The following is a 26,359-nucleotide window of genomic DNA, read 5'->3' on the forward strand; positions in this document are numbered from 1 at the left end:
GTCCATCTGAATTTAAATGTTCTTTGGTCCCAAAGTCTTGCACGTAGTCTTTTTCCTTGTTACACCATCATTTGAGACCTGGGTTATTTCATTGATTCATCCACATAACAGCTTTTATTCAGCAACAGCTATGTGCCAGGCTTTGTATTAGGAGAGGAACATTCAAACTGAAAAGAGATAATTCTTCTCTTCAAGAAATGTGTAGTGGGATGGCAACACATAAGTAGAAACAAATAAATTAAAACAGATATATTAAAAACAATATGTTAAATGCTTTTGTAGAAATAAGTTATTAGAGGAAGAGTACCAATAACTTCCAAGAGGAGATTGCAACTTACATATCCCCTCCTCAGAGAAGTCTTTAGCTCCAGTCTAAAAGAGCCTACCTAATCACTGTCAAATCAAATTGTTTCATTTTAAATAGGCCTTATCAGTACTGAATAGTTTTTCGTTTTATTTGTCTGTCCACTCTCTCTGCCCTTCTCCTCCCAATTGTCAACTTCATCACTGCAGGAATCTAGTGCCTGCATAGAAAATGTGTTAAAAAAAAAAATGTTAAATTTAATAAACCAGCTTTGAAGCATGTGGAATTAATCCCATAATAGGCGGGCATGGTAGGATATAGGACAGCCTGTACAAAAGCACAGTAGTGGGAGACCGCAGGCTTGTTCAGAGGACCACAATTACTTTTGAAGAGATGGAATAAGAAAAACATTGAAGATACTAGGTATCATACTAAGGACTTTAGATTAGTTCATGCTGGAGGATGTGGGGAATCAATGAAGAATTTTAAGTAGTGCAGTTACATGATCAAATAACTGTCAAAAATGTAAAGAATGGATTGTAAGTTGGAAAGGCTGACTAGCAGAGAAGGCAATTAGAAAACCACTGACATATGTCCAAGTAGTAATTTGGATATAAAGGTCTGGATCTTAGGTAAGTGGTCTTGGCTAAAAATACAGATTTGGGGGCGGCGGATTTGGCCCAGTGGTTAGGGCGTCCACCTACCACTTGGGAGGTCCACAGTTCAAACCCCAGGCCTCCTGACCCGCATGGAGCTGGGCCATGCGCAGTGCTGATGCGCACAAGGAGTGCCGTGCCACGCGGGGGTTTCCCCCGTGTAAGGGAGCCCCACGCGCAAGGAGTGTGCCCCGTAAGGTGAGCCGCCCAGTGCAAAAGAAAGTGCAGCCTGCCCAGGAGTGGCACCGCACACACGGAGAGCTGACACAACAAGATGACACAACAAAAAGAAACACAGATCCTGTGCCACTGACAACAACAGAAGCGGACAAAGAAGACACAGCAAACAGACACAGAGAACAGACAACTGGATGGGGTGGGAAGGGGAGAGAAATAAATACCTAAATAATAAATCTTTTTAAAAAAAATACAGATTTGGGAATTATTAGAAAATGGGTAGTTTGATGCAAAATGAGAGTTGAGATCATCTAGAGAAACTAAAGTGAGAAGAGCAAAAGAATGAAATTCTTAGCAACACCAACATCTATAGAATGGACAAAAGATTAAGAGTAAATAAAGAACTGAAAAGGATCAAACAGAGAAGTAAGGAAAAACCAAGAGATAATAGTCTTTTGAGAATCAAAAGAGTCAAAAAGGAAAGAGTTAAGCACAAATGTCAAGTGATACATAGATAAAATAAGGTAAGCACTGTGACTGCCTTAATCAATTTCCCCCAAAAATACATTGTATCTCTGGGTCTAAAGATGGGGAAAACATGTATTTATATCTTAACTCAGAAGGTGTACACAATTAAAATACAATCTTTTCAAAGAGATGATCCGGCTGAATGCCACGTCCTTGTTTTTCTGTGCTGGTAGAAGTTTAGAAGTACTGTTAGGGAAGCAGATGTGGCTGAAGCGATTGGGCTCCTGTCTACCATATGTAGGGGTCCTGGGTTCAGTTCCTGGGGCTTCCTGGTGAAAAACAAGCTGACTCACATTGCGCAGAGCTGACCTGCGCAGTGCAGAGACCTGGCGCAACAATATGATGCAACAAAAAGAGGGACAGAGAGACACGAGAAACCAAAGAGCTAGGGTAGCTCAGGCTATTGAGTGCCCCTCTCCCACATCTGAAGGTCCCAGGATTGGCTCCTGGTGCCTCCTAAAGAGATGACAAGAAGAGAAGACAAGCAGACACGGAAGAATGTACAGTGAATGGACACAGAGAGCAGACAGCACATGCAAGTAGTGGGGGGGGGTGGTAAATAAATATATATTTTTTAAAAGTACTACTATACATATTTCCTCAAACCCCAAGTTGTAGGATTACAGCTTTTTGTTCTTAATTTTTGTGGTGTATGTCAGTCAATAGATACACTTACTTGATGCATTGCCCCCACCTTTTTAATATCCTTTTATATGACCATGTATAGTATCAATACAAATGCCTGATGATATTGATAAAGACCTCTAAGTTTTATACCTAAGCTTTACACCGAGGGGAGTGCTATAAAAAGGTGTTATTGACTGCCTGGATTAAAGGTAATCTTATGCCATGACAAGAGTAAACTGTCTGCCCCCACTCCCCTCCTTGGACCTTCCTTCCTGTGATATCTCCCTCCCTGGAGAACCCACCATAGTACCAGTGTGTTCTCCCCCACTCTGCTATCAAAATAGGCACTACTGAGGGAAGGGAATGGTGTTGTCAGGACTTACTCCCAGCCTTTCAAACTAAATCAGGAAAACTTGTAGTTTTTTGTAATGAAAACAGAAAGCAAAACGTACATGAACAAGAAACATTTGTTCCTAGCAGAGGGCTTGAGGCCCTATCCTTTTGAAGGTATTTCTCCAACTTATAAACTTCATATCACAGATAAACAGTGCCAGACAATTTCCCTGTCCTGAGTTTTGATTCCTCTCCAATGTCAACATATCTTCCACAAAATGCCTCTTATTAGCATATTCTCTTCCCCCATCGGGTCTTGTTTCTGTTGGTGTTAGTTCCCTAGGCAACACGTAATCGATAAGGATCTGGAATCAGGAGAACTGTGACAAGCCTGGAAACACAGGAGGAAGAATATCCTATAGCCCTGGAAGGTCAGTCCTGAGGACCTGGATCCAGCTGTAAGCACTTTGGAATGTAGGGATATTCCAAAATCTGAAGATCACGGCAAGATTTTATATTAGATCCAAGGAAGGAAGTCAGAGTAAGGGGAACCACGATAAATGAGTCACATCTAGGTAGAATCCAGAGGAAGACAGCATGTCCAAAGTCAACTCAAACTTAAAATCGGCTTTGTGTGGGGACGAAAGGAGTAGGACATCAAATAAGAGCCATGAGCAATAAGAAAAGACCTTGGGAACAGAGACAGTAGTTTAATTTTGACTTAACATTTTGTCTGTTCCTGCCAACCCAAAAACAATCTGCGTTAATGGGATTTATTTTACAGCTTAAGGGACTTTCCACTTACTGTTCCCTCAGTCTTGTAAGCTCTTTTTGTGTTTTTTGCATGGTTAGCTTCTTTTCATCATTCAGTTCTTAATTTAAATGTCATCTTTTAAAAGAGGCTTTTTCTGATCACCTGAATTAAAGTAATCTCCGCATACACCTCTTTCACCTCTCCATCAGATTACCATCCGTTTTGCTTTCTTTATAGAACTCACCCCTACCTAGTTTATTTTCTCTTTCCTCTAGAATGACCTTATTTGTCTTAATCATTTTTGTATTCCTTGTCCCTAGAACAGTACCTGGCAGGTAGTAGGCACTCAGTAAAAGAATTAGAAAGAAAAATTTGACTAGCTTTTTCATTCTTTTCAGTATTTGCATGAGGTTAACTATATATTAGCTGATTTATTTCAGTGAATATATAGATTGATTAAATCCAAATACATCCCCACAAAGAGTTTCCTTCCATTTTTAAATGCCGAAACTAGTTTACAAGTTTAAAAAAAAAAAAAATCTAATGTGATAAACTAATATTAAACAAATGTTGACATTTTAACTATTTTAAGTATATAGTTCAATGGCATTAATTAAAGTTTACAATGTCATGCTAACCATCATCATGATCCAGTCCCAAAACTTCAATTAGCCAAATCGAAACTATAGCCATTAAGCAGGATCTTCTGTCACCTCCCTTAACCTCTAATGTACTGTCTGTCTCTATGGATTTGCTTATCCTTGATATTTCATTTAAGTGGAATCAAGCCTTGTGAGACTGGCTTCTTTTACTTGGCATTTTTAAGGCTTATCCACATTGTAGCATGTATCAGTACTTAATTCCTTTTCTTGGCTCAATAATATTCCACTGTATGCATAGCTACCTTTTAGCTATTGTGAATAGTGCTGCTGTGAAACCTGTGTGTATATGTGTGTGTTTGAGTACCATGATTTATTTTATTTATTTTTTTAAAAATTTGTTTTGTATTTATACCCCCCCCAATTGTCTGCTCTCTGTGTCCATTCGCTGTGTGTTCTTCTGTGACTGCTTCTATCCTTATCAGTGGCACCGGGAATTTGTGTTTCTTTTTGTTGTGTTCTCTTGTTGTGTCAGCTCTCCGTGTGTGCGGCACCGTTCTTTCAGCAGGCTGCACTTTCTTTCATGCTGAGCGGCTCTCCTTTCGGGGTGCACTCTTTGTGCACGGGGCTCCCCTACGCAGGGGACACCCCTGCGTGGCAGGGCACTCCTTGTGCGCATCATCACTGTGCGTGGGCCAGCTCCACACGGGTCAAGGAGGCCTAGGGTTTGAACCGTGGACCTCCCATGTGGTAAGCAGACACTCTATCCATTGGGCCAAGTCTGCTTCCCACCATGATTTATTATCCAAGTATAAAATGTCTCTCCTACCCATTTTTGTGTTCTCTCGTTCTCTGACAATTTTGTCTGAATTTTTGTTTTTTTAAAAAGTTAATTAGAGGTAGCAGATGTGGCTCAAGAAATTGAGTGCCTGCTTCCCACTTGGGGGGTGGTCCCAGGTTCAGTCCTCAGTACCTCCTAAAAACAAAAAAGCAAACAACAAGCAAACAAATGAAGAAAACAACTCAGGAATTGATGTGGTTCAGTGGTTGAGCACCAGCTTCCCACATATGAGGTCTGGGGTTGTGTCATCTGGTTTTTATACCATGAGAGCCATCACTGCCGATTTGAGAAGAGATGTTCAGGTCATGAGTGCATCTTCACTTAGAAAGCTTGATGTGACTGAAATACTAATGCAGTACTGATTTTCAGTTATTTAAAAAGAAACCTACACAAACTTGATCTTTAACCAACATTGTATTTCTCATTTCTGTGGGAAGATGTATTCTGAAATTCAAATGATATAGATTTTTTTAACTGACAAATTAAGGACTATTGTTATTGAGTTGATGTTTTGCTCTACATTTGTATTAACACAGTTGTATGCCTAAGTCCTCTCCCTCATACCTTTTCACACCAGGCCCTACTTTCTGTCCCCATAAGCATTTATATCTGATGTTGCCAAATATAACTTGGACCTATCTTGGCAAGTATTTAATAGATGGGATATTTACCACTGTGTATTCTGATACACCACTACTTTCTCACCTCTCCAGTTTCAAAATTGAAAATTGTGCACTTCTTATGAACAGTCTAAACTGTTTAATAATATAGTGATGATGATGATGATGATGATATTCTAGCTAAAAATAAAAAAATTTTCATGGACTGGGTTTGTTATATATACTGATCCTTTATTGTCTAGAGAATGTTTACTTTAAATTTCAAACTAAAATATAAAAATATATCCTGGATCACATATAAATTTAGTTTTAACTTTAAGAGTACCCTTACATAGTTCTTTGAGCTTACCTTCTCTTTTTTAATGAGTTCTTATATTAAATCTAAGGGATTATATATAATCCCCTGTGGTGACTCACCCAGTATCTTACAAATAGTAAGCACCATAACTCAACAAGATGTTAAAAATTTATGTTTAGAGTTGCCACTGAGATATAGATATGAAAACCCAAAGTAAGATACCAAATCATCACATGGAATTACTCAAAGGTAAAGATTGAATTCATGTTCCATGGATTCTTGGAGTGGAATGGAAAGGATGGTGCTTTCTTTTTACCACAAGCCTAGAGACTTTGAGAGAGGTCACAGGTAACTCTCCCAAATAAAGATGCAGCTTTCTGGATCAAGGAAACTAACTTAGGAGAGGGCATGTGAAAGATACCACTCTCCCCCAAGAGGAATGAGTTGTCTTTAAACAGCCGGTTCTAGAGAGCTAAGATAGTACAAATTCAAAACTAAATTTTCTATTTCTTATACCACTTTGCCTTCCTTTTTCTCCTACTCTGGAAGAAACAGAAAATGACTAGTAAAGTTGAGATGGGGGGATTCTACTAAAGAGGAACATAAAAATAGGAAGAACTCTAACCTCACCCTCTTCATCACTATAGACTTGTAACTGTACAATTTAAGCAAAAACTCCCCATTTGCTACCCCTACTCTGGCCTCTGATAACCTATATTCTGGTTTCTGACTAGATGAGTTTGCTTAATCTAATTGTTTCATATCAGTAAAATCATATAATATTTGTCCTTTTTACATCTGGCTTATTTCACTCAACATAATATCTTCTTGGTTCATCCATGTTGTTCCATGTACCAGAACTCCATTCCTTTTTATGGATGAATAATATCCCATTTTGTGTATTTACCACATTTTGTTTATCCATTCTTCAGTTGATGGACACATTGGTTGCTTCCATCTTTGGCAATTGTAAATGATGCTGCTGTCAACATCAGTGTGCAAATATCTGTTCAGATCCCTGCTTTCAGTTCTTTTCGGTATATCCCTAGAGTTGGGATTGGCAGGTTATATGGCAGTTGTATATTTAACATTTTGAGGAATCATCAAACTTTTCCACAGCATCTATACAATTTTACGTATTACCAATCAATGAGTGTTCTTATTTCTCCACATCCTCTCTAACACTTGTAATTTTCTGGTTGTCTAAAAAATATTAGCAATTCTAGTGGGTGTGAAATTTTATCTCATGGTTTTAATTTGCATTTCCCTAATGGCTATTGAAGTTGACCATCTTTTCCTGTGCTTTCTGGCATTGTATATCTTTTTTGGAGAGACGTCTGTTCTCTTGCTCATTTTTTAATTGGGTTGTCTGTCTTTCTGTTGTTGAGTTGTAGGATTTCTTTATATATTCTGGATATTTATTAACTCTAGGAACTGTGGTGTTGATTTTTCAGTATTTTTGCCTGTAGGATCTTGTCATCTGCAAATAGGGAAAATTTTACTTCTTTCCAATTTGGATTCCTTTCTTTTTCTTGCCTAACTGCTCTAACAAGAACTTCCTCTACAGTGTTAAATAACAGTGGTGACATTGGACAGGCTTGTCTTGTTCTGATCTTAGAGGAAAGCTTTAAGTCTTTCATCATTAAGTATGATATTAGCTGTAGGCTTTTCATATATGCCCTTTATCATGTTGAAGAAGTTTCCTTTTATTCTTAGTTTTCAAGAATTGGTGCTGGATTTTGTCAAATATATTCTCTGTGTCAAGTGAGATGGTAGTAGGGATTTTCTTCCCATCATTCTGTTAATATGGTGTATGTTTTTTTTTTTTGAGCCGCCCTTGCGTACCTGGAATAAATCCCACTTGATTATGGTGTATAATTCTTTTAATGTACCATTGGATTCAGTTTTCTAATATTTTGTTGAGGATTATTACATCTACAGTCACGAGAGATATTGTTTTGTAATTTTCTGTTTGTATCTTTATCTGGCTTTGGTATGAGGATGAAGCTGGCTGCATAGAATAGTTAGGGAGCTTTCCCTTCTCTTCAGTTTTTTTAAGGAGGTTGAACAGGATTGGTGTTAATTCTTCTTGCAGTATTTGGTAAAATACACCTCTGAAGCCATCTGGTCCTGGGGCTTTTTGTTGTTGAAAGGTTTTTGATTACAGATTCAATCTCTTTACTAATTATTGATTTGTTGAGATCTTCTACTCTTCTTGAATCAGTATAGGGACTGTGTGTTTAGGAATTTGTCCATTTCATATGGGTTATCTAATTCGTTAGCATACAGTAGTTCATAGTATCCTCTCTAGTAGTACTTTTTATTTCTTTGAGGCTGATAGTAATGTCCCTCTTTCATTTCTGATTTTAGTTATTTGTGTCCTCTTTTCTTTTTCAGTCTAGCTAAAGGTTTGCTTATTTTATTGATCCTTTCAAAGAACCAACTTTAATTTGTGACCTAGCATATGGTCTGTCCTAGAGCCTGATTCATATGCAGTAGAGAAGAATGTGTATTCTGCTGCTGTTGGATTAATTGTTCTACATATGTCTGCTAAGTCTAGTTGATTTAAAGTATCATTCAAGTCTTCTATTTCCATACTGATCACCTGCCTAGATGTTCCATACATTTTTTTCAAAGATTTATTTCCCTTCCTTTCCGCCCTTGCCCCACTTGTCTGTTCGCTGTGTCCATTTGCTGTGTGTTCTCTTCTTCGTCCACTTCTGTTGTTGTCAGCGAAACTGGGAATCTGTGCCTCTTTTTGTCGCGTCATCTTGCTGCGTCAGCTCTCCACATATGCGGCGCCATTCCTGGGCACGCTGCACTTCCCTTCGCACTGGGCGGCTCTCCTTACGGGGCGCACTGCTTGCGTGTGGGGCTCCCCTACACAGGGAATACCACTGCATGGCACAGCACTCCTTGTGCGCATCAGCGCTGCTCATGGGCCAGCTCCACACGGGGTCAAGGAGGCCCAGGGTTTGAACGACGGACCTCCCATGTGGTAGGCGGATGCCCTATCCACTGGGCCAAGTCTGCTTCCCTTCCATACATTATTGTAAGTGGTGTATTAAGATCTTCTATTAATGTAGACCCTTCAGTGTCTCCCTCCCTATCTCTCATATATTTTGCATCATATATTTTTGGGCCCCGCTGTTAGGTACATATATATTCATAATTTTTACATCTTCTTTTTGAATTGGCCTCTTTATCGTTGTATAATGACCATCTTTATCCCTAGTAACTATTTTTTACTTAAAGTCTGTTTTATCTGATATTATTATAACAACCCCAGCTCTCTTTTGGTTACTACATACATGGTACATATTTTTTTCCATCCTTTTACTTTCAACCTATTTATGTCTTTGAATTTAAGGTGAGTCTTTTGTAAATACCATATAGTTGGGTTATGTGTCTTTATCCATTCTGCTATTCTCTACCTTTTGATTGGACAGTTTAATTCATTTACATTTAAAGTAAGTAATGATCATGCGGGGCTTTCTTCTGCCTTTTAGTGTATGTAAGTCTTAAACCTTTTTAACCCTCAATACTTTTGTTAATGCCTACTTTCATATTTATTTGCTTTTTGGTATTGTACCATGCTGAATTTCTTCTCACTCTTTCTGGGTATATTTTTTATGTATTTTCTTTTTGGTTACCATGGGGTTAAAATGTATCATCCTATTTTTTTTTTTCATACCAACTTAACTTCAATAGCATACACATATACTATTCCCGTGCCCCTTCATACTCCCCACCTTTTTTGTACTTGTTACAAATTATATTTTTGTATATTATATGTCTAAAACCACAGATATATTATTACTTAGATGCCTTTGCATTTTAGCACCTGTATGAAGTAATGAGTGGGGTAACACACCGAAAGATACAATACAATAATTGTACTGGCATTTATAAATACCCATATTGTTACCTTTACTGAAGGTCTATATTTCTTTATGCTGCTTTGCTCCACTGTCTAGTGTCCTTTCCTTTCATTGTGAAGAATTCTCTTTAGCATTGCCTGTAGCATAGGTCTAGTGGTGATGAACTCCCTCAACTTTCATTTTCCTGGGAATGTCTTACAGTCTCCTTTATTTTTATTAAAGAGTAGATACATCTCTGCAGGCCAGATGCGTAAACTTTTTTTTTTAAGGTTTATTTATTGATTGATTTCTCTCCCCTTTCCCCCACCTCGGTTGTCTGTTCTCTGTGTCTATTTGCTGCGTCTTGTTTCTTTGTCCACTTCTGTTGTTGTCAGTGGCACAGGAATCTGTGTTTCTTTTTGTTGTGTCATCTCGTTGTGTCAGCTCTCCATGTGTGAGGCACCATTCTTGGGCAGGCTGCACTTTCTTTCGCGCTGGGCGGCTCTCCTTACAGGGCCCACTCCTTGCGTGTGGGGCTTCCCTATGCAGGGGACACCCCTGCGTGACACAGCACTCCTTGCGCGCATCAGCACTGCACGTGGGCCAGCTCCACATGGGTCAAGGAGGCCCAGGGTTTGAACCGCGGACCTCCCATGTGGTAGACAGACGCCCTAACCAGTGGGCCAAGTCCACCGCCCAGTCTTCTTTATTTTTGAAAGAATGTCTCACCAGAAAAAAAATAATTCGTTCACAATTGATTTATCTTAGCACTTTAAGTATTTCAACTCCTGCCTTCTAGCCTCCATGGTTTCTGATAGCAAATCGGTACTTAATCTAATTGGAACTCCCTTGTACATAACACATTGCTTTTTTCTTGCAGATTTCAGAACTCTCTTGTCCTTTGCATTTGACAGTTTGAACACCATGTGTCTGGGTGTATTTCTCTTCAAGTGTATCCTGTTTGATGGTTTTTGGGCTTCTGGGATGTGCATATTCACATCTTCTGCCATGTTTACAAAGTTTTCTGTCATTATTTCTTTGAATATTTCTTCCTGCTCTTTTCTCTCCTTCTCCCTCTTGGACTCCCATAATGCATATATTGATAAGGCAGGTGGTATCCCACAGGTCTCTTAGGCTTTTTTTACTTTTTCTTATTACTTTTTCTCTCTCTCCTCAGCCTGAATCCCTTCAATTTTATTGCCTTTGAGTTCACTGATTCTTTCTTCTGCCAGCTCCAATATGCTATTTAAACCCTCCTGAGAATTTTTTGTGTCAGTAGTTCTCTTTGGTTCCTTTTTAAAATTTATCTCTTTATTCGGATTCTCATATTGTTCATTCATTGTTTTCCTGATACACTTTAGTTCTTTCTCTGTATTTTCTTTCTTTCCTTTGAGCATATTGAAGATATTTTTTTTGTCTTTGTCCAGTATTTCCACAGTCTGCTTTTGTTTTATTTGTTGTTTTCTGCATTTTAACCTCTTTCTTTGCATTGGCCATCATTTCCTGTTTCTTTATCTTGTAATCTTTTATTTCACACTGTACATTTTAATACTTTAAAATGCTAACTCTGGGGTTTAGCCCCTGAGCTGTCTGTTTCTTGAGTTTGATCCAGCTAGTGATATGACAAAGTCTTTCTTGAGTGCCAGGAGCTAACAAAATCAAACAAAAACCAATGCAATAAAAACCTTTTACAGTGTTTGCAAATTGATTTTTGTTGGTTTGATGTTCTCCTTCAGAGAGTTCAGACCTCCAGTCATGAAGGTCAGCCCGCAGCAAATGCAAAGTGCAGAGTCCTCCCTGTGTGTTCTGAGCCTGTTGTTTTGTCCTGGCTTTTTCTTGCTAGTGGCCCTAGGAGCTGTTCACAGGAATTTGAATGCCCTTTCTGCTTCCTAGGAAACAGATCATTTCCCTCTTCTTGTACCTGCAGGACTTAAAGCTGGTAAGCCTTTGCCTCAGGCTGCCTAACTCAGTTGTTTCTTATACTGCTCTAGAGGTCCCAAGCTACTTTTGCCTGAAGAACATAATTGGAAAGAGGGGGATGAGCTGCAGAGAAATATTCTAGGTCAGTCCCACCCAGGGATCCATAAAAAGTGCCAGCCAGCTCCTCTCTTCCCTGGACAGAAAGAAAAAGAGGCACCAGCAAGGATGCTAGAATCTTTACCTACAGCTCTTTGAATGTTTGTTTTCTTGATTTGGCACTTTTCCAGTAAATGCAGGCTTTTTAACCATTTTCTGTAGTTTTGAGGAAAGGTATTATCTTTAAGACTCCTCTGCCATGTTTGCCCAGAAAGGGTTAGAACATTAGCCATTTTCAGAGCTGGCCCCGAGTGATCTGAAATAATTGGACCACACACAGCCAGGATCTTGGGGCACTAGGTCTTTTATATCCCTCCCTGGCACCACCAAGTTGCACCAGGGGTGAGGATTGAGTACCTCACTGCTGCCAGCTGTGATGCCAGGAGATAAGTAACTGTAGCTGCTTTGTGGAGGGTGCAGTTCACTGGTACTTGTTGCAATTTACCAGCTTTTTTCTCCCCCTTCCCTGGATGTTTCACTATGTTCCACTAGACTCCAGAGTTTCAAAATAGATGATTAAGACAGTTCTTTTCTTGCATGTTTAATAGTCATTCTGGTGGTGGGACTGATTTCCAGGGCTTCCTCCTCTGCCATCTTCCCATAATCCTTTGAGACCAAGATTTTGTAGTATATCAAGTTTGGAGTTTTGACTGGGAGCAGGTCAGGGTTGGGTAGACGGGAAGAGAATCAAGAGCCTAGTGTTAACATACTGCAGTTAACATCTTTGACTCATCTGGAGATGTGGTAACAGGTAAGGAGCTATATCTACTTGGTAATTGAAATGAAGCCTTGGATATGGAAGAAATCACCTAGGGACAGAATGAAGAGAAAGATGAGAACATCTTGTAAACTTGGCTTCGACTCTTAAGACAATTCTGAACCATTATTGGATCATAGATCATGTGTACTTTAAATTTGAAAAATATGATAGCTTTAAAGTATACAAACAGGGAAGCAGACTTGGCCCAGTGGTTAGGGTGTCCGTCTACCACATGGGAGGTCCGCGGTTCAAACCCCGGGCCTCCTTGACCCATGTGGAACTGGCCCAGGCACAGTGCTGATGCTCACAGGGAGTGCCCTGCCACACAGGGTGTCCCCTGTGTAGGGGAACCGCAAGGAGTGCGCCCTGTAAGGAAAGCCACCCAGGAACAACGCCGCACACATGGAGAGCTGATGCAGCAAGATGACGCAACAAAAAGAAACACAGATTCCCATGCCACTGACAAGAATAGAAGCAGACACAGAAGAATACACAGCGAATGGACACAGCAGATAGCTGAGGGTGGGCAGGGAAGTGGAGAGAAATAAATAAGTATACAGACAGATTCAAGCTGTTTACATTCTCTTTTTCACACAAAAGTGGTCACAAACGGGTGTTTTTGCACCGGACCCAAAAATGATTAGATACAGATTTCAAGCTGAGCTATTACTGCTATCAATTTTCAAAACAGTATAAAAATCTGTTGTGGATTCTGAAGACTCTTTTTCTCTGTATATTAGTATTTCAGGCTCTTATCTGTAAAATAAATGTTATTTTGCTAACAGATGTTAGGTATAGCTATTTTTAATGCTTTGAAAGAAATCTGTAGTAAGTCTTTTGAGTGCCCTTTCTATGTACTTTAGCTTCCTTTCCCCAAAAGCATTAGGTATTTGTGTGTATGTATTTTGTTGTCATTTGAAAGTAGTGTCAGAAGTGATTTGGTGAAATTTATTAGATTTTATTTGAAAAAGCTAGAGCTGAGATGTTTGAGGACATCAGATTTTGAATATGGACTAGAATTAAAAATCCCCAAGTCAGATAATCAGTTCAGGTAATGTCTAAATTAACATGCCAGATAAATGCAATAATGCACATAATCACAGGGGTTTATTTTACTTCCAAAATTGAGTTAGATTTTTTTCTAGTAATTATAAAAATAAGGAAAGAGACTTCAGTAAATATGTATGTGAGGTGGGGAGTGACTTACATTAGAAACAATCTAATTTCTTTTTATTAAGACAGACATTGAAATAACTTACATACTTCTAATTAGCTTTCTTTACAAATGGGATTAAAGACTGCGCTCAGGAAGGTGTACTCAGTTTTTTCAGTGGCATTGTTCACTTTAGCTCATTCTAATGTTGAGCAAAATCAAGCAGTTTTAGTTATTTCCCTTCTGTTCACTGTGCTCCCATGTACTATTAAAACTGATCAAAAGATAATATACAATTCACTCTTAAACCGTAAAACTGATCTAAAAATAATGTACAGTTTACTCTTAAACCATATTTGTTTAACAGAATAATAAATCTTATAAATTTTGAAAACTGTAGTTATGTGAATTAACTTATTAAATAATAAGGCCATCTAGTGGTAAAATTTCCAAATTTGGTGAATTTGAAAATCTGGTCTCTACTAAGTGTGGACTTCAGAATTTATCAGTTAGCTGTATTATGTGATTTCTAGAAAATAGTTTTGCCTAAGTTATTTTTCCTTTCTTATAGAAAATGAAGGCTTCTGGGGTATGTCCTAAAGATTCTTTCTATAAATTGCTTGTTTAAATACATAATACTTTTCTTAATTGTAGTAATCAGATCCACAATTAATAGCTGTAAAGAATAAGCATTGGGAAGGAAGTAGGGAATAGTAAAATGGAATGTTAAAGTTTCTCCAGCCTATTCAGCTACTTGCAGTGCCTGTTATATACCAGGAAATAAATAAGACTCAGGTCCTGCCCTTATAAAAAGTACACAAGTAAGAAAAGTCTCTGCATTAAGAATATTTCAAAAGTATTCACCATAGACAGCCTACTTAATGAAAATGCTGATGTGTGTGACTTGGCTCAGGAATCTGCACTTGAAGCCAGTGTCTATGGGTGATTGTTAGGTACAGTGAAGTTTGAGAATTATGCTATACACTATACAAATATACAATAAAATATTTTATTTGGGAACTTGGAAAATTATTTGTATAAATTTACTCATATAATAGTAAACACTTGTTATAGAAGAAAGTAAAATCAGCCATACCTTTATAGTTTTTTTTAAATTCAAATATAATATAGAACTAAACTGAAAACAAACTAAGAGGTCCTCTTTCCTGGCCCTCTGCATTATTATGATGTTTAACAACATTATTAACATCTTTAAACAAATCAAATGTAATATCCTGACTATTTCTTATGTTCTCAAACTGTATTTTGCTATATATTAAAAAGGAGAGTTACATTTATATAAATTGTCACCGTCCTATTTTTCTCTCCAGCCATCACTCCAATTGGGCTGTTAGCCTGTCATTAAAGGTTTCCCTCATTATTGAAATTATCTACTCAAATTAATTTAGAATATTCCTATTTGCCTATGGAATTAACAGTATTAATATATTAATCTGGTGCTCAGGCTTTCCACTTTCTTTTTTAATAATTTTCTCCTCCTAGGTCTTTGGAGTAGATGACAATCAGGATTATAATAGGCCTATTATCAATGAAAAACATAAAGATCTGGTAAAAGATTGGGCTCTCAATTCTGCTACAATAGTAATGGAAGAAAGAAAACCACTGAGTACACCTGGATTTCACAACTCAGAGGTATACAGCTCTTCCTCATATTGTACATAGATTTACGTAAAATATAAATTTATATAATTTGTTAAATATATTAAGTAATTGATATATGCCCTTGTAAAACATTTCTTAAAACCAGATTTTCACAAATCACTTATGTGAAAGCTGAAAGCAATTTTGCAGTAATTCAGCTTTACTTTTTATTCTGTTTTTTTAAATTAATATTCTTTAGTCATTAAGAAAGATCTTAAACTTAAGTAAGCAGTTATTGAGCTAGATGTTCACTGCTGTAATTGGCATAAGAGATAAAGGAAGACATACCGTCTGCTGCAGATTCCTTCTAGGAGGTCATATTTTTGGAATGGAAAGACTAGTATATCATGCCAGGAGACATGTAAAAGAAAGTGCTGATAGGTAAAACTTACATAAATAAATGCCAGAGCACTACAACCCAGCATATAATTAAAATAAGGGAAATCATTAAGGACAACTTGGTTAATACAGGTATTGTGTCTGGGTGGTGTAGTAGAGCTAGAGAGACTTGAGTTCAAATTCTGGAGCTGCCACTACTGAGTTACTTGGGGTCAGTCACTTTACTTCTCTTATCTTCAATTTCCTCATCTACAAAACTGGGATTTGGTAAAACCTGTTTACAGGTTGTTTAATGAAGTACATGAAGTACCCAGCATAGTACCTGCCAGAGATTTAGGTTTATTTCCTTATGGGAAATTATACTAATTTCATTTCACACTAATGTCTGGAAAAGAAATGCAGCAAGACATTTATAACTCAGAAGTATTAATTATAATTTATCCAGATAATAAGAGCTAACATTCAATGAGAATTTTCTGCATGCCATTTTACATACAATGAAACTGAAATACATAGAGATTAACTTGGCTAAAATGTCACAACTAGTACCTCATGGAGCCATGATGTGAACCTTAAGAAGCCTTGATTTCTCAACTCATTGTGCTATACTGACTCTCAGGAAATGAGTTCATTTTAAAACATAAATTGTACATAATATAAAATAGAAACAGAATAAAATCTTAAGGCACAGATAAAATAAAACATAAGTAAAATGAAATATAAAATACTTGTTTTGTAGACAAGTAAATAGATCTGTGTTTGGGTATTAATAGTAAAATGGTCCTTTTATGGTCTGCCATTTCCTGAAAACTATCAGAGCAATTATTGTACTTCATTGTTCTTTTTTTTCTTCCTTGATCTTGGAGAATTTTTATTCTGGTTTCCATTTTTAAAAGATGTTTAATTTACTTAATGAAAGCAGGTGGTGTTCATGCCAGGTCATGTCTAGATGTTCTGCTTCTCTGGGGAGTTCTGGTGAATGTGAACTCGAATAGACTTTCTCTTCCTTACTCTATCCCTTCAACCTGTGCCAAGTAAAATATGTATGTCACCCCAGTACATATGGGCCTATGTTGGAGTCACCTAAACAGGCCAATTGATCAAAATTAAGAGAACATCAATGAAACCCACTCTATTGTGGGTATTCCTAGCGTGGTGGGAATGGCTCTAGTACTACCAGAGGAGGTATGGTTTACTCCCGAAGGATGGTATCCCAAAGGCTTCATTATATGTACAGCATTTTGTATACTTATCATCTTAATCTACAGTTTTTGAAATCATAGCCTACATGAAATATTTACTTCATCAATATCTGCCCTGTTATTAATACAGTGAATCTTACACATGTAATAAAATACTTGTTGAATAAAATAATGATTTAGTCATAGCTTTCCGTTCCCTAGTTATCATTTCCAATTTCAGTATTAAACCTTGACTTAGAATTTTAGCAAGAGGGAACAATTTTTTATGTACCTCTTAATCTTTCATATTAAATGTCTAGATTCCCCCGCTTTTAATGATCATAAGTCTGTGGGGACAAGATCATGAATTAAATTCATTTTCACACTTGATTGTAAGTGTTCAAAGAGCATTTGCTTTAAGGATCTAGACATGGAAAGGTCTACATTCAGACTAGTTATACAAAGGTCCTTAGAAACTGAATAATTTCTAGCTCCTTCTGGAAATATTAATGTGTTGTAGAGAGAAGTCTAAAGACTTGCGTTTGTTTTTGAAATCCCTGAAGACATGATCTTAGAGATTTATTACTCCCAGAGACTCTAGAGCCAATGTCATTGCCTAGAGACATTTTAAAGGGCTAGAGGGCAAGTTGGAACTCAACCTCTGTACTCCCTGAACATTGAAATGGAGTAGAACTAACTTCATTGGTCTAGCCACAAAGCTATTATTGACATCTGAGCTTATCTAATAGCCCAGTAAAATAGTATTTAGTAGAGAAAATTATGCTATATTCATAGTAATAATGGAATGTTACATAGTTAAGAGGGTCTTTAGAGAAACTTTATATATGAGGATTTTTAATAAATTATAATATAGTAATATGAGGTTTAAATATTGCTTTCTATAACAGGTTAATGTGACTAAATGGAATTCTGTTTCATGAGAATCAGATTTGACCAGCCTACGTCATTTCCTTCTCTCATTGTTCTTTAGCAATGTACATCTTCATCTGGAAGCAAACGTTGGGTTTCACAATGGGCTAGTTTGGCTGCTAATCACACAAGGCATGATCAAGAAGAAAGGATAATGGAATTGTCTGTACCTGTTCCTTTAGAGAATGGTATTTCCTTCCCTTCTTCCTCCCTCCTCCCTCCCTCCCTCCATCCATCACAGTTTTTCAAGAACAAAATAAATTAAACCTAAACCTTGTTCATGTATTATTCTCATGCTCATTCAAGGAAATGAGAGTTTATTTTGACTAATAATGCTGTATCATTAATGTGTAATCCTAACTGAAGATAAAAAGAAGGAAAAGAGATGAAGTAGATGAAGCATATGGTAAATGAAAATTTTAAAATAAGACTAAGACAATCCAAAATATCCCAATAATTAGTATATCTAACAATTATTAAGTACTTACTTTGTGCCATACATTCAATAAGATAGAATTTACTTAGTACATCTCTTGCAAATCTATTATATGTAATGTGACTTTTTTTTAACAACCTTTTAATTATATTTCTGTGAACTGATGTGGAAATATAGTTTCTTTTAAAAATCACCCCCAATTATATGCCTCTAATAATTTTTTTTATCTTAGTCAGGCATTTACATTTAAAAAAATAGAAATGGAAATTTATTTCGTTTCTGGCTTGTGGTGGACTACAATCTGTTTTAAGAATATTACAAACATTAGTCAGGAAGTATTTGAGAAACAGCTTATAGCAGTGTACAAGAAAATCTATATTGTTTATTTATCATAGAAACTAGAAGTAATTAAGTATTAGCAGTGAAAGCCAAAATTCTATTTCTTAAAAAAAGTAATAAACCACAACTCTCATTATCTTATTCCTGTTTCCTGTTCTACGTGAATTTATTGAGGTAAATAATTTAAATAAGCCGGTAAATCCACCTAAATCCTAAAATGCTCTTGTTAAATATGTATTTTTGAGTGTTTGCAACAGAAGGTGTGAGAAATGCTAGAAAAATACAAAAAGATAAAATACTTATTGTATTTTAGGTGTTTACTTCTAAGGAGATAAGTCGAATACCCATGAAAAAAATAAATAACTTAGTAAGATAACTTAATGATTAATTGCTAAATTTAAATTAAATTGGTAAGTTTGGAGGGATTTTCCTACATCATAACCACTTAATTGCCATAAAGTTTGAATGTTAAACTTTTAGAACTATAAAGAATAAAAATACCCAGCTAAGCAATATAGAGTATCTTTCCCCACTTATCCCTAAAAGATTAAAATGCTTTATATGTTAATTTGTATTTCCAGAGAATATGTATCCTTTTTCTCAGAAATCCATTCAGTTTTTAACATTCAAGAAAATCCTTCTTAAATATTCTCGACTTCCCTCACATGGGAAAATCAAATGATATATTTTCTCTTTGGCTTCTGCTTAGATGAAACAAAAGAAAGTGATCATCTGTTCCTATGTGATACCCAATAAACCAGAACACCGTAATTTAAAAATCACTGTTTGTAAAACTATATTATGGCCTGTTGCCTTTTTTCATACATACAGTTTTTAAGACATTGTTTTAATCACCCTTAAATTTTTTAAACCCTTCTTAATGTTTTGAATTTTCCGTTTTAATTAGGAAGTCCGAACTTGTCATTCTTTCGCATAGATACTAATGCTTATTAAAAGCTAGATATGTTATTTTGTACTGTGTAATTGAGAGTATAGCAGATACTAGTTATACTAGATAACTAGTTCTGATCTCTTTTCTTGAGCAAAACCTCCAGGATGGGAAAAGCCACCAAAGCATTGACATGCTCTTCCATAAAACACATTAAAAGAAAAAGAGAACAAGAGATGTAGGTTTAAGATCAGATGGCCCTAATTTTCATCTCATACAATGTGCTTTCCTGACTCTTTTATTAATAATTGGCCTATTAATGCAGTTTGGGATTGTCCTTGCTTTTTAAACCAGTTTGTCACAATGTCATCTCATTTATTTAGTAAAAGTCTTTTTCTTTTATACTGAGTTCATTTCTGAGCTTATACTTCAAAATCTAATGTAATATAATATTCTTTTCTCCCCTAATGAATTCCTTCTTTGTGGTTTTTACTTTATAGATACCGGTATCAGTGAATCTCGCATTTCAGCAAGAAGTACTGGCTCAGCAACTTCCTTGCCTAGTCAGGGAGAGAGAAGGAGACGAACCCTTCCCCAGCTTCCAAATGAAGAAAAGTCTCTCGAGAGCTCCAGAGCAAAGGCAATTACACAGAGGTCAGAGGTAGGAGAAAAGCAAGACACAGAACTTCAGGAGAAGGAAACACCAACACAGGTATCCCAGAAAGATAAACAAGATGCTGACAGAGCCCTGAATAAAATAAGCAGGGCAGTAAATGGTGAGCCTCTTAAAACTGGCGGAGATGATAAAGCCCTGTTTCACTTAGGCAGCACTTCTCCTGGGAAGGAGAGGAGTGAAGCAGGTAAGGAGGCTTCTTTGGTAAAGCAAACCTTAGCTAAAATTCAGCAACAGGAATCAAAGGAGCAGGTACCATGGCCACCCACTAAACTGTCTTCCTCAAAAAATGCTTTCAGTCAAATAGATAAATGTAGAGAGGACTCTCTTAAACAAGAGTCACAACTTCAAGAAAAAATTCCAGGACATTCTCCAAGCAAGGGAGAGAGAGTTGTGCAAAATGAAGGCCACAGAAGAAAAGCTGAAGAAATTCTTAAATGTCAGATTTCAAAGGGAGGAGACAAGAAAGAATCCTCCAAGCCATTAGTACGACAAGGAAGCTTCACTATAGAAAAACCGAGCCCAAACATACCCATAGAACTTATTCCCCATATAAATAAACAGACATCATCTACTCCCCCTTCTTTAGCATTAACGTCTGCAAGTAGAATACGAGAAAGAAGTGACTCCATGGATACTGATTCTAGTATGGATACAACCCTTATTCTAAAAGATACGGAAGCAGTCATGGCTTTTCTAGAAGCTAAACTGCGTGAAGACAATAAAACCGATGAAGGCCCAGATACTCCCAGTTATAATAGAGACAATTCTATTTCACCAGAATCTGATGTGGATACAGCTAGTACAATCAGTCTGGTTACTGGAGAAACTGAGAGAAAGTCAACCCAGAAGCGAAAGAGTTTCACCAGCCTCTATAAAGATAGGTGTTCCACAGGTTCTCCTTCCAAAGATGTTACAAAAGCATCTTCGGGTGCTAGAGAGAAGATTGAAAAGAAAGCGAAAAGTCGTTCCACAGATGTAGCTTCAAGGGCAGATGGTCGTAAATTTGTGCAATCCAGTGGAAGAGTAAGGCAGCCCTCAGTGGATTTAACAGATGATGACCAAACCTCAAGTGTACCTCACTCTGCTATCTCTGACATTATGTCATCTGATCAGGAAACTTATCCTTGTAAATCTCACGGAAGGACTCCACTTACCTCAACTGATGAACATGGCCATTTCAAGCTGGAAGGAAGCAAAGTAAGTAAATCTAAGACTTCTCCTGTAGCATCTGGTTCATCCAGTAAGTCAACCACTCTTCCAAGGCCTCGACCTACCAGGACTTCCCTCTTACGCAGAGCACGACTGGGTGAAGCTTCAGACAGTGAACTTGCTGATGCTGACAAAGCATCTGTTGCTTCTGAGGTATCCACAACAAGTTCTACATCAAAACCTCCTACAGGAAGACGTAGCATTTCTAGGATTGATTTATTAGCTCAGCCTCGTAGAACAAGGCTTGGTTCATTATCGGCACGTAGTGACTCTGAAGCAACGATATCTAGAAGTAGTGCCTCTTCACGTACTGCAGAAGCCATCATTAGAAGTGGAGCCAGATTAGTACCATCAGATAAATTTTCTCCTAGAATTAGAGCTAACAGTATCTCTCGACTGTCAGACTCTAAGGTCAAAAGTATGACCTCAACACATGGCTCTCCTTCAGGTAAATTGGATCCAGACTTTTTACATTAGCATATTTCTTCTGTGTTTTTTTTTTTAATTAAATGTCTAGTTTTTGTCTTCCCAGACTGTTCAGCAGAAAGATTATGGTGTAGAGGGATTTTTTCCTATAAATAAAAAAAGATTGCTTTATGTAGCTTAAAAAAGAAAATTCAGCAGTTATACAGACTTCCAATTAATGTCTTAGGAAAAAATAGTAATTTGAAAATTAGAATTCCATAAAATTGATTTAGGAATTTTTACTGTCCTAGCAAAGTAGCTAGATGTATGTATCAAAATTAGATTAGGAATTACTATCTGGTTTAAATAATAACTAACATTATGCTTCTAAAAGCATGTTTTTAACCTTTAAATATCTTCACGTAATTCAGAGCCTTTATGAATCTGAAGAAAAATAACAGTGCCCTTGGAATAAGCTATCACTTGTTTCAGAACTAAATGAAATAATCTATATTTTACCCTTTTTCCTGCTCATTTTCAAATCTCATGTCTTTTATTTATATTTTTTAAAGTTAGATCTGTTTATGGTAAGAGCAGGTGAAACTAACCCTTAATTTATTTCAGTGGAAGGAGATGAATTCTTCGAGCAATCACTCAGCACATGTGGGTCAAACTGGGCTCTAGGAATTTAACTGAACTTTGAGCTTTAGCTCTTGAAGTGCTTTTGTAGCATGCAAATGTAATAATTAGATGTAATTAAATACAATAATTAGAAAAACTACTTACACCCACAAGAATTTATCTGCTTTGGACATACATGTCTGTTCATGTACTTCATACTGAGAGCTGAAGCCACTAAGAATACGTGTGAGCAGAGAGTAATGAGGCAGATATTTTTGTGTATCCTGCAAGTATGGTCTCATTACTTCACAATCAGCCTCATGCATGGGTGTGGCTGAAAAGGCCAGTGGAGGAGCCCATCTTTGTAAGACTTTGGAGATGTAAGATTGTTGTCAGGCACCAAGCATCTAAATGAGCCCTAGGTCTTGAATTAAGAGTGGAAGAAATTTGGTATGCCATCTTTTTTGGGGGGAGTTGGTTTATATTTACCACAGTACATCCTAGAAGACCCCAACCTAACGGTACTCAGCATGTGGGGTTTTTTGCTTGTTTGTTTTCACTTTTTTCCCTCCTTTCTTCACTGTGGTTTTCCCCCAACCCACCTTTCCTTCTCTCTGCTAATCAGAGGGTGTGGTGATGATTACTATAGTCTGTGGAAGGAAAGGATGTAGGCTGAAGATAGCTTATAATCATGGATCCGGAAAGGATAGAGGGCATCTTCCTTCCTTATTACCCTAATTCTTCTTGTTTCTACACGTCAGGTTTTAGTTGGGGGTTAGTGGACTTACTGCCAAGTATTTTTAAGATATTTTCTGGTTTATGTTTATCCAGTGTTGTTACTCTGTTGTTCCTTATGGCTCTACCTCTTCAATTCACATTTCCTTTGTGCTGCGTTCTGTGGTGTGTACCCTGACAAAATTTCTTCTGCCACTCTGCTTGTTTAGTCATTTCATTTCCATTTAAGTACATTGCAATATTTAAATATTGCCAACTTCACATAAGCTGTAACTTAAATTGTATGTTACCAGGTAGCATGGAGCAGTTCTTCCCTCTGTACTAGTTGACTAACTTAACTCATAAGTGATCTGGTTTTATTCCTCAGTGTTTAACACAAGGTGCTTATTTGAGGTTCAAACCAAGTATTATTACTTCAGCAAGTCTAAGTAACAGTTAAAATGTGCTATATTCTGTATATGTCTTTAAAGATGAAGTTTGTTTTTTGCATCTTCGATACAGAACTTTATTAACATTCAGTTTTCTTTATCCAGAAAGTTCCTCAGATTGCTTATTGAAATTTCCTAAAGCAGATTGAGATACATGATTTTGGCCAAAAGATGCATGCAGTATATAAATAATTGAAATTATGGAATTTAAGAACTGGATACATAGGTTTTCTCTGATAGTTATTCAGTGAGGGGACTGAAGACAATAGAGGAAATAATGTACCCTGGTCATGTAGCTAAGACAGGAGCAGGATAAGAATCCAAGACCCCTCTAATTCCAGCCAGTGCTTTTTCTACCACATCTATTCTAGCTCTGAAAAATAGCCTCAAAGTGCCTACTTGTGTGCAAGCTTCCAGAAGATAGCCAGAATCTGTTGGATTATTATCAGGAGTATTTTATACAAGGTCAATATAAAATATAAAGGCTTTGGTATTGTTCACTATAATCTTTGTAATTCTGGTGTTAAATGCCGCTCATGTTCTCTGTTTTCCCTTAAGGGCTTAAAGCCGTATGTGATCCAAGACTGTTTATTCAGATTTCTCAAAATGCCCACTTTACACCATTATATAGTATGGAAGAACAATGGCCAAGGTCTTTCATTCCACAAGGAATACATTAAAATAGTTGCATTGGATAGATTGTAAAAAAAAAAAAAAAACACCTTTTTGATTTTCCTAATTGAGATGTCTTTGACATTATGACATTTCTATTTCAGACAAGTATAATATCTTGAATGGAAAAAGGAATATGAAATCATAAGGGTCATTATTATGCCCACTATAAACTTTGAAGATCTTGGAAATGTCTAATCCTAGAGCCTGTGATATTATCCAAAATGTAAAAATAATTGTGTAATGTTTCAAATTCCATATTTTAGACTATGTCTAAATTTTTTTTCAAAGAAATGTGTTTGACAAAAATAGAAGAAAGGAAATCTCTAATTTAGCAAAATTTAGAGTTCAGGTTCTTTTATGTTTTTTTAGCCCTGATTACATGATTTTAAGAGTTTATTAGCTGTTTTTGCCCCAAATATTCTTTCAGTGTTCCTTCAATATCAAGTTTTAATAAAAAACTATTATGGCATTATTTAGAAATTATTATTATGATTAAAGTTCCTAAAATTATTGATTAATAAAGAAAAACATTTAAAATAAGCATAATTTAGGAAGAAGTTACAAATTTATTTTTATAAAATAAATTTAAACTTAAGTACCTTAAATTATCAAAATAAAGCAGTTGGCTTTCAGTGTATTTTAAGCACACATTCTAGAAAACAGAAACATTATGGTAATGTCTTTAAAATTTTTTTAGATTGTTTGCTTTCTCTTTTTATTCTAATCTTCAAAATATATAGATGGTAAGAACTATATATTGAACATGCATGGCCAAAGCTATTTTTTCCTCCATGTCAAAGGCTGGTAGAAAACTTTGTCAGGGTTGTTTTCCCCGGAAAACCCTACTGCTGCCTGCACTAAAATGTTCATGTAAAAGTGCTTGTAGTTTAATTTCCCACTAAAATATTGATAGAAAGTTAAAGATGTAATGTTTGTTTCTTAAACGGTGCTTGTTAAATCTGTAGATGTAAATATGTATAATGCCAAGGAAGTTTTGGTTAACACTAAAAGAAATAGGGGCATTCACAGATAATGTTTTCTTTTTTTTAAATTCTCTAGATATCATGGATGATAATATGTTTTTATAGTGAATATAGTAGTTTAGTACTTCCACAAGAAGGAGCATTGCCTAACTTTATAACTAAAATACATTTTATAATTAATAACTAAAATAAGTTTCAGGTGAGCCGAAAGTTTAATTAATCCCATCTTGGAACTTTCATTTTAATATATGAGGAAGGCTGCACTTTCCAGTATTCACGAGGAAACCTCTTAACAGATTGGCATTTCAAATACCTTCAGTACAAAATTTCAACCTAAGGATCTATCTGAAGTGCCTGTAATACTGATCTACTATCAAGTAAGCCTAGTTATATAAAATTAAGTTTAATTCTAGAAATGATTTTTTTCTAAGAGGAATAAAATTCAAGAGGAAGAAGTAAAATTTTTATTCAACATTTCTCATGGGTAGAAATTTAAAAACCATCATTCCATGAAATATCTAAGATGTCTTTTTAAAAAATTAATTAGAAATGTAAAAAAAATAAAAGATTTTCTAGCATATAATTGTAACCCACTTGCAAGAGCAAGGAATGACTTTTCAACTCTCAGTGTCAGTAGACCTGGCTTACAGTGTGATTTTAATAAATCAAGACCTCTCTGGGCCTCTTGCCTCTCTATAAAGAATTTGGACTAATGTCTAAGGTCATTCTACAACTGTATTAGTCAGGGCTCTCTAGAGAAACAGAATCAAGAGATACCTGTCAATAATATGAGATTTTGTAAGAGTCTCACATGACTATGGGGATGCACAAGTTCAGGTTCCACAGGCAGGCTGCAACCAGGAGCTCCAGTGAAAGTCCAGTGAAGGTTCTTGATGAGTTCTGGGAGTCGTTCGCTGTCCAAAGACAAGCTGGAAATTCTCACTCAGTGCTGGAATCACTTCTAAGGCATTCATCTGATTGGATAAAGCGTCACTCATTGCTGACGGCAATCTCCCTGATTGATGTAATTGTAATCAGCTATCTATGATTTACCACTGCAGTAAAGTCAATGGTGACTAAAGTCCATAAATGCCCTTGTGTTACAGTTAGCCCAGTGCTTACTTGACCAAACAACTGGGCATAATTACCTGGCCGAATTGACACAATAGGCTAACCATCACAACTAATTTTTTATAATATACATAGGCTTGGAGAAAGTTAAAACATTCTAACTTGAAGTTTTATCTACATTAACCAACAGATTG

At 36.5% G+C, this 26,359-nt stretch overlaps 1 protein-coding gene across 50 annotated transcripts in view; it reads left to right on the forward strand.

Annotated features, from left to right (window-relative positions):
• Positions 1-26,359, forward strand: part of CEP170 (centrosomal protein 170) — a 133,504-nt gene that overhangs the window by 71,522 nt on the left and 35,623 nt on the right. For 28 of the 50 annotated variants that reach the window (XM_058309444.2, XM_058309438.2, XM_004463314.5 and 25 more), the window contains 3 exons: positions 15,090-15,239; positions 17,760-17,886; positions 19,863-21,695. In XM_058309444.2, the coding sequence (XP_058165427.1) occupies positions 15,090-15,239; positions 17,760-17,886; positions 19,863-21,695 (2,110 nt within the window). The remainder of the gene's footprint in view (positions 1-15,089; positions 15,240-17,759; positions 17,887-19,862; positions 21,696-26,359) is intronic. The other 22 variants (XM_058309440.2, XM_058309446.2, XM_058309453.2 and 19 more) reach the window with 1 other exon arrangement.

The sequence above is a fragment of the Dasypus novemcinctus genome, chromosome 13 (genome assembly GCF_030445035.2).
Source record: "Dasypus novemcinctus isolate mDasNov1 chromosome 13, mDasNov1.1.hap2, whole genome shotgun sequence".
NCBI lineage: Eukaryota > Metazoa > Chordata > Mammalia > Cingulata > Dasypodidae > Dasypus > Dasypus novemcinctus.